Below are 9967 nucleotides of genomic sequence, written 5' to 3'. Positions count from 1 at the left end.
AATCACTTGAAAAAAACACAGGGGTGCTTAACTTTTTTCCAGGTGTATATATCAAAAATGACTCAACCAGCCTCTCACAACAAGTTGTGACAAATGTTTATTGTACATTTGACATTGAAGAGTACCGAGACATTTCAAAAAGATTTTAATACACAAAAATAGCCAGAATCTTTTATACCCCTTGAAAGTGTAATCCTAAACGTTTTATTAACATAAACTGTACCAATAAACGTTTTAGTCTATAAGATAATTAGGTTTATCCATATGAAATCATAGGCAAAAAAACTTTTCTATAAACTTCTCTGACTACAATATTAAAATGAAAACTTTAATTCAGTATTGGCCTTAAGTTCCTTATGAGCTGTTTTTTTTAATAAAAGGGCTAATGTTGCTACCTTCTAGGGCAAACTGAGTTAAAAGCTAACTAGATTTCGGTGTAGATTTAACAGATTTTCACACACTGGCTCTCCAGAATTTAAAGACTTTGGTAAACTTATCTACATGATTCATAATTATTAAAATAAGCAATGATTCCTTCAAGAAACACCATAACATCCTTTCCTAACTCTCTGCTCGTCCGTACGACTTACCTAAGCACATCGGTAGTCAAGTTAGAGTCTAACGGATGACAATTTCGAACATGTTGAGTGTTGTGGAGAAGCTCATCTGAGCTCTGCTGGACAGATGTTGAGTGAATGTGGAGGGCAGACTACAAGAAAAAAACTGAGGTTTAGTATAAATGATCTCACAATCCCAGTGCAATGAAAAACATTAAAATGTAATTGTAGCCCAACATATGCAATAACTTAAAAAAAAGTTAATGTATCAAATATATTGGAAAAAAGCATCTAGAAATTATTTATTAATAGATGTTACATTTTTTTTTAAATTTCCACACCATATTTCACACACACACACAAAATTCTATAAACTTGAAATGACTTCTTGTGCTTACATCAGGTGGCTAGCCTAACCCTACAAGTCTATTTTTAACCATCTTTTCATACAATCCTCTATTTCACTTTGATATGATAACGCTTAGGTTCATAATGGATCCAAGCTTTCCTAGATGTGTTGTTGTAAGGTAGAAAGAATTCCATTACCTAATTATATTGAGGTCACCTACCGATTGCCTCGTGTCTAATACACAGTTACTGGCTACACAACGTTTTCAAGATAACCAATAAAGTATACAAAATATTCTTATTTCATAATTTGGACATCAATTTTAGTAATCAGCAGGTGTAGTGGCAAAATTAGAAGGTTCAAATGTTTTAAAGGTAATAAGATAGGATTTTATGGCTGTATTTCTGATATCAATCAGACTACTTGCTTGATTTAAATGACAAAATAAACACATTTTAACAGTAGCTTCGTTTCCATTATTTCAAAATGATATTAACGAAAATAACATTTATTAAACACAACTACTGAATATTCATTATTCTCTTGATATACTACAAAATTTTTTTTTTTGCTATATAAGCTTTAGGCTATCACATGTTGGGTCAGTCAGGCTAATCTATCGAAAAGTCACTAACAACTATTATAAAATATTGCTTTGATTTTTGATAAGAGAGTTAAGCACAAAGGATCACATATAAAGTGTAATAGACTTAAAACAAGACCCAAAACTCAAGCGCTTTCAATTAGTTGACTATTCGTCTTTGTTCTTCTGAAGAAGAATAGTCAACTATTCGAGAGTGCTCAAGTTTTGGGTCTTATTTCAAGTCTATAAAATGTTGCTGAATGTCGCCACTGTATTTACCCTAGTTATGCTTCTGACTGATAACAAAGAATTCAATCTCTTATTGCATACTAGATCTTTGCAAAAATCATCTTCTACTTAACGTGTTATTTCTTTTTATAAAACCCAATGAAGTATCCAATATCTTACCTTTAAAAAAACTGGGCAAGCATCCTTTAAGTGAGGACAGGGAGACCAAAACCACCCGGGCAATGGGCCTGTCTTGGCTGTGGACACATAGTATCCTAGAGCCAGAGGCTGCTGTAGAAGCTGCAGTGGCTCCTCCTGGTGCTCACCTGTTACTCTACTTGAGTTCTAACATAATCAAACAGTAGATACCAAGAGAAGTTAGAAACATGATCAATAAAGTGTCATCAGTTCTAAACTAGGACTAAGTCTACCTTTATTTAAGTTATTCTGTGATAATCTTGTTTGTTTCCTTAAGAGAGATTAAATAAGGGTATCATTCAAGAATAAAAACTGCCTACAACATACCTTAATAGGTCCATTATGATGTAATGGGGAATGTCTGCCTACCCCACCTCCTGGACTGCCCAAGTCCCGACGGGGAGAACCTACTGGACTATGTGTTGGACTTTCTGTCCATGTAATTAGATCAGTGATGACTTGTTCTTCTGGAATCTCCAGTGCTTGGAAGAAATCATCATCTCCAAATGATGGCCCCAGGGAGTCTATATGTTCTTGATGGAAGGTAGCCTGGGAGGACTGAAAAAAACATTGTGATGGTTAAAAGGCTTTTAAACTTCTAAGAACTGAAACATTAAGTTCTTATTCACATAATCTTATAATAACATCTCAAAGGACTAATGTTCCACAACCTTTTATAATGTTTGTGAAAGAATAAATATATGTTTAATATTTTGAATCATTATAAATTACTTAACCTGGATGACAGATCAACTGTGTCATCTCGCTCATGTAAACTTGCAACCATAAACAAGATATGAAAACAAAAAGCAGAATGAAGTAAATACAACATAATGCAGTGGTTTCCAAACTATAAATAGTGGCACCCCCTAACTCAGCAAAGTTTTTGTCGAACATGCTCAACCACGAGACTCCAGACATAATATATATAAAAAGCTGATTGTAATAAATAAAGGTTTTCAAGTTGTTGTTTTTAATATTAAGTTGATTATTTCGTTTGGGATTTTTAAAATCTTGTATACAACCATCAACTACCATTCTGAGATACTCCACATGAGGAATCATAACTCCAAAACCACACGAGCATGGCTGATGTAAACAACCAAAATATCAGTCTAGATTATAATTTTACATTTACCAGTGTTAGCCTGAGAGTTATAAGAAAAATTTCCATATGACATTTAACACTATGTCTAGAAATGGGTGACTTCTAGAATCATTTCTTGGTTGCTTGAAAATGATGTAATAATAATGATAAATATTACAAAACATATAACTATAATTTTATGATTGAATACTGTAAATGTGTTAAAAATATTATTGTTTTTTTTTTGGTTGAATATATGTGCTAATAGTTTAATAAACTATTAGCAATGGTATGCTTAAGGTCATCAGCTTTTCACTTTCAGTTCTTTAGAAAACTCTAGTAAAATAAAAAAAATAAAAACATTATACAATACCTGTGTGGTGGCAGATGTTGGATACACTAAGATCTGAGTACAGGATGCATCTTCTGGGGTGCTAAGTTCACAACCACGACTGCTACTTCCAAAGCGGTTGTCTGGGGTATACTGATCTGGCATTATTCTGAGGGATGAATCAGGTTCCAGCGATACCAAACATGCAGATAGAATGCTGGAAGCGTCAAGGGGATTGAGTACAGCACACTGGCTACATAACTCTCTCAACTGTCGACTGTAGCGAAGTAAATACTTTCTGCTTAGTAAGGTGGCCCAGTCTTTCAGTTCTCCGTGCCCTAGACGGCCCAGCCTTCCCACTACCAACCGCCACTGTTCACAAGAGTTTGACATTACACCAAGAATAAAATCTAATAACTTGTGAAGACCAGTTCTTCTTGACGAAGCCTTCTTTCGATGAGGCCTAGTGGGAAGTTTAATAAGAAAAACAGTATAGAATATATGATTCCCAGCTGACAAAAAATTCTACCATTTGTTATTAAGGAGATGAAGCAGGCAAAATATCATATGAAACTTTGTATAATTTCATTTTACGAGAAAAAACAGTACACACATAAAACTCTATCTAACATGTACACTCTATTAAAAAGTTTACAACATTTATGTGGAAAAATATTAGAGCTAACTTCAACAAGATTCACTTTTAAGAGATAAAATTTATGGCACAGAGTTCTAATCATATCATCATCTATGGTTGTGGATAAAGTATCTCCTAACTATATCTATACTTACCAAAATAAGATAAGTGAAAGCATGCACTAAATATTACAAAATAGCAACCAGTTCTTTTGGTATATACTTTACTGTTTTTATAATTTTTCTTTGTGAACACAGAGATAACTTGATTATATTGAACAATCATCCAGAAGTCAAGTTTTATGTACCACACATAAAACATAAATTTCTTTGTTAAGTTAAAAATACCATTTTGGGATTACTAGTAGGACATCATTACAGTTTATTTCCTCTTAAATCCCTTCCGTGATTTGCCCAAGATAACTCGGCCACCCCGTATGCTTCAAAAATATGAGACAAAGTTAATTTGGGCAAACCATTTCTTGGCAATATTTTTTACAATTTGCCCAAATTTATTCACACGTTATCATGTATTACAATCAATACAAAGTTAAAGTACGTATTTAAGTTAAAATAAATCCAGACTGAACACGTTCTATATTTTTTTGTACATTATTAAAAAGAAAATTATTTTTTAATAATTCCTAACAATATAGTCAATACAAAAGTCAAAAATCATAATTTACATGTATCTTTGGTCACAACTTTACCTGTCTGGAATATTAATGTTGATACAACAATTCTCTAACAAATCTCCTTTATCAGTTGTGATGCATCCTAACAACCAACGATGGTCCTCTGTGGGGCAGTAGCAGCAGTACAGAATGGAGGACTTTTCTCGTCTGTCTCCAAACATCTCGCCAAGCTCCGTTTGTTTGTCTTTCATGGAGGCCAAAATGAAGGGAGGAGAGAAAAGTTTTCTTGGAAGAGAAATTTTCTCCTAAGAACAACAATACAATAATTAAATGATTGTATTAAAGTCAGTCTTTTATTTTATATGATCTTATTATTTAAAAACTACATCTACTGCATGTTTTTCTTTAGCCTCTAAAGATACAAGAAAAAAAAAGATAAGAATGAAAACTAAAAAAACACATCTGCATCGTTATTCGGTAATACCACTGCACAAATTACTTGTAAAATGTTTTTTCCTGAAGATCTATTCTGAAATAAACTTTTTTTATGGGGTTCAAGACACTTATACCTACTAATTAAAAAACGTTTTATTGGTTGTGCAAAAATGCTGCACTAATGACCAACACCAATCGGTTGTGTAAAAATGCTGTACTAATTGACCAACACCTATTGGTTGTGTAAAAATGCTGTACTAATGACCAACACCTATTGGTTGTGCAAAAATGCTGTACTAATGACCAACACCCATCAGTTGTGTAAAAATGCTGTACTAATGCTGATAAAAACTTTAAAACATACAATTTTCATTTTACCAATGAAATTAGTTCAAATACTATTTGGATTTTTTCACTTGAATAAGTACAATGATAAATTAAACAAACTACTCATTTATATACTTTCTTTCACAACAGTGTAGTATGTTTTTTGTATTTATTTTAAATACTCCTGTAACAAGCTACAGCTAACTCAGCATGCTCATAATTCTTAATTATATAATGTTTTTGAAATAGAAAACAAATTATAATTAATTGAGACTTGTCAGGATTTTTTGAATAGTGATATTAGTGATATTAAAAAAGGGTATATAGAAGGTTCAGTACTTTACTTGGGGGTAGGGGGGCTAGCTAGATTTCCAAAAGAACATAAATGTCTATTTAATTAATGTTAACAAGAAAAATTGTTTGTCGTTGAAAACTTTAGCTATTTAACTTTTATATGATGAAAGAGTTTGTGCAGACAAATAATTAATAGATGCACTGTTATGTAAGGTCCATATTTATTTTTACTTTTCTTTGTAAATTTAATAATATTTTTGACTTGTGTCAGATTCTGATGACATGATACACAGTAATATCACTTGTTTTCTACCCAATTTAGTTGCAAACAAATTTAAAAAAAAATTGCTTCTTTGGTTTTTATGCAATTTTGGCATAAATATATGGTCTAGAAAGTTGTTGATAATGCCTTATTCTAGTTGTTTTGTTCTCTATAGTTGATAATGTCTATTCTGTCAAAGAGGATATTATAGTAACATCATAGCACCCGGGTAGAGAGCTTTAGCAACTGCAATATCCTTTAGTGTAAGAGAACAAAAGGTCACAAGGTGATTCTGTCAACTGGACAAAGAAAGCAAGTTCACCTGTTGAATTCAGACTTACTTTCATGGTTCAGTTCTATTTGATTTTCATTGTTACTAGTTTTGCAGATTAATCTTGAGGGATGGAAATTTGGTGAGCTATTCACCGATCTGGTAGAGACAATTGTTCACTTATCTATACAGGTAAGCATACTTTTTTATTGCATAATTTTCATTGTCTAAACATGTCCAATTTGTTTATTTCTCCTGCAATTTAAAACTCAGCCAAGTTATCAAATTTAGAATATTCAACATTGTCTAAAAACTTTCATTCAGATAGCTAACACATGAAAATACACTATAAAAATGTTCATTCAGACAACTAACACATGAAAACAAACCACAGTTCAAAGTTTTAAGGTATGTTACAGCAACTGAGTTACTATTATCAAGATGGAAGTTTATCACTTTCATGGAACAGACCTTTCGCTGTTTCTGGAATTGTTCCTGAGCAGCAGCAGGTCCAAAACCTGTCAAGGACTTGACACCTGGTGGATGACTAAGCAATCGACGACACTGGGAGTATACAGAAAATGCTAATGCTTTCAGTTCATACTGGTGTTGGCTGAAATTTTCAGGTTTGCCCATGGAGAGGATGGAGTCTAATCGAACGATCTAGACATAAGAAATTTTGCTTAAGACAATTTATGATAAAAAGGGAAACCATATAATACTGGTTAATACTTTTTTTTTATGACTTGTAAAAATGCTTGGTAATTATTGCCCACTGTAACTTGAAACAATATTGGATCCTGATATTTTACACAAACACTGCTAATAGTGATAAACATAAATTCTTCACCTCACTGTTAACCCCTCCCAACTACCCCCTTAAAATTTTCTTCATGGATTCAAACATATCTAAAAAATGAACAATTTTACCACTAAAAAAGTAGAAATCTAGAGTTGATGGAAAAGCATCACCCTTCTGATATGTGTAGTACAAAATCAAGTGAAAATGAACATCACTTTGCAACAGCAACATTTAATAAATGCTAAATAATTTTCTAATACACAACTGTGAATACAATTAAAGATGTTTCTGTGAATGATACATAATTCTATTCATAAGACAAACAATAACTTACCTGTACTTGGATACTGTTACAAATGGACTCGGGCAGGTAATGTAACATGTGTCTATAACACAGTAAAAGTCCAAGGCTCGACAGGCGATACAAGTAGCTGTCTGGATTTCCAAACGTGAATGGCTCTATTAAGTATACTACTAGTGCTGGATGCTGTTGGCCATTCTCTTGTTCCAATGGTTCAAACCCAGAGATTTCTTGCTGGCTATCTGTTAGAGACAGGATGAGAGATCTTATTATTATTATTAGTTTCGTTACCTACAGGCAGTATGCAGTTTTAACTAACTCTTACACTAATAAAGCAGTTACTGATTAAACAAATTAACTTTTCCCAAATAATAAATTATTTATACACATACACACATTTGCTGAGGTAAAATGTGAGCAAATTTAAACTAAGAAAAACTAATTTAAATGCTTCACGGACCCCCCCCCCTAAAAAAAACAAAAAAAAACAACAACAAACAACTAAGATTTCATAATTTAATTAAAAAGTCAAAATACTTAGTATTAAAATAAAATTTACAGCCTGTTCTAATGTCAACATATCAATTTATATCTAACTCGCTCCACTTTACAAAACAATTTTATCACTGGATACCAAAAAGCTCACCATATAGCACATTTCTATACTAATTAAAAAACGTGATGGAATTTTCCAAGCAACTCAGTAGACTATTTGAAAAATAGGACTTGATAAAACTAAACCACATTATCAATAAAGCGTATACAAAAAGGACATTTTTTTTTATGTTTGTCTTTATACAACATCATCTATGTTCTAAATGAAAAAAATGGCAATTTTATTTTGTACCAGAATCTTGAGATCTGGAAGAGTGCTCCTTCTCCTGGTGGCTATCTACGTATGATGATGACAATGGAGATGTTTCTGACTGAGATTTGGAATTGACTGATGAAGATCTGGAAAATGTGGCCTTGTCCAGAAACTGAGTAGCGAGATATGGAGCTGTACGATTTAAGTAAGACAAAAACTTGTAGAATGCTTATTATAATAATAACCAAATAAAAACAATATAAGGTAAATTATGATACTCAGAATGTTTGTATGTCTTATGTTAGTGAATAAACGATAACATTTTTAACTGCTTTCTTATCAAAGAAGTTTCTTAATACAAGATGACACTGAAAAAGATGTAAGCTTTAAAACACTTTTACAGAATTTGGTTCTTTAGCAAAATTCTAAATTTATGTGTGCATTTGAGAAGAAAAAAAAAAAATGCAATAATACCCCCCCCCCAAAAAAAACTTTCTCTTGTTAAATCTTTCTCAACAAATTCAAAGAAACACCGTCTCACCAAGATGGTGCCGACAAACTTGAGCATAAAGCTTCAATTTTGAAGCTACTGGTCCATTCCCAATTAAATTAAACCACTCGTCTACAGGTTCATCGGCCAATTTTCTTGCTGCAGACTTCCCCACGCGCATGATTCCATCTCTTAACACTTTGGTAATGGGAGAATGACGACCCAAGCGACATAACTCGTACATGCTGCTCAGTTCTTTGAAGAAAAATCGCACTCGATTCAAGATGAAGTCGCTGTCCGGAGCAACAACAACGTAGGCAATATCTCGAGGTAAGGAGTATGGTTCAAGCAACAGTTTGTCCTGTACAAAAAATTGTAAAGAAAAACAATATTCAGGTAAACAGCCAGATAAAAACAGTATCCCACATTATGTAAATGGTGTAACTTCAATTTTTGAAAACAAGTTAAATCTTTTATACAGTGTAAATGAACCCAACAGGATGTACCAGAATGATGATTCAACTTTAACCAATTATGTTATGAATTTTTCTTTACTCACAATAACCTGTTATATATATATATAAATATAACTCAATCATGGTTAGATCATGTGAAATATGGAAAAAAAAACCCTTGTCAGGTGGAAAAATGTTATAAAACACACACCAACCAATTTTTTTTCCAACTTTCCAGGTTACTAAGTGCAAATACTTAAGATTATATTTTACAAAAAGCAATGGCCATTCACAAGTCATTTAATAAATAAAGCTTAACTCTTTGTCAATTAGTGCTAAACCTAAAAAAGTACTTTTAACACAACCAAACCACAGTGTAACACCAACATCTAGGTGACAGGTACTTTAATACAGCCAAACCATAGTGTCACACCAACATCTAAGGTGACACACTTTAACACAACCAAACCATAGTGTCACACCAACATCTAAGGTGACACATACTTTAACACAACCAAACCATAGTGTCACACCAACATCAGAGGTGACACATACTTTAACACAACAAAACCACAGTGTAACACTAACATCTAAGGTGACACATACTTTAACACAACCAAGCCATAGTGTCACACCAACATCTAAGGTGACACATACTTTAACACAACCAAACCATAGTGCCACGCCAACATCAGAGGTGACACATACTTTAATACAGCCAAACCATAGTGTCACACCAACATCAAGGAGACAGGTACTTTAATACAGCCAAACCATAGTGTCACACCAACATCTAAGGTGACACATACTTTAACACAACAAAACCACAGTGTAACACCAACATCAGAGGTGACACATACTTTAACACAACCAAACCACAGTGTCACACCAACATTTAAGGAGACAGGTACTTTAATA

General features: G+C 32.9%; 1 protein-coding gene across 1 annotated transcript in view; it reads right to left on the bottom strand.

Moving 5' to 3' along the window:
• LOC106465561 (mediator of RNA polymerase II transcription subunit 13-like) overlaps window positions 1-9967 on the bottom strand; it is a 73431-nt gene that overhangs the window by 2682 nt on the left and 60782 nt on the right. The window contains exons 18-26 of the mRNA XM_013925789.2: window positions 8646-8955; window positions 8144-8296; window positions 7330-7538; window positions 6665-6856; window positions 4680-4909; window positions 3376-3796; window positions 2243-2473; window positions 1898-2062; window positions 591-709 (exon numbers count right to left, since the gene is read on the bottom strand). Of these exons, the coding sequence (XP_013781243.1) occupies window positions 591-709; window positions 1898-2062; window positions 2243-2473; window positions 3376-3796; window positions 4680-4909; window positions 6665-6856; window positions 7330-7538; window positions 8144-8296; window positions 8646-8955 (2030 nt within the window). The remainder of the gene's footprint in view (window positions 1-590; window positions 710-1897; window positions 2063-2242; window positions 2474-3375; window positions 3797-4679; window positions 4910-6664; window positions 6857-7329; window positions 7539-8143; window positions 8297-8645; window positions 8956-9967) is intronic.

Source organism: Limulus polyphemus, unplaced genomic scaffold, assembly GCF_000517525.1.
Source record: "Limulus polyphemus unplaced genomic scaffold, Limulus_polyphemus-2.1.2 Scaffold1982, whole genome shotgun sequence".
In the NCBI taxonomy this organism is placed as follows: domain Eukaryota; kingdom Metazoa; phylum Arthropoda; class Merostomata; order Xiphosura; family Limulidae; genus Limulus; species Limulus polyphemus.
This window is presented reverse-complemented; position numbering and strand designations above follow the sequence as displayed.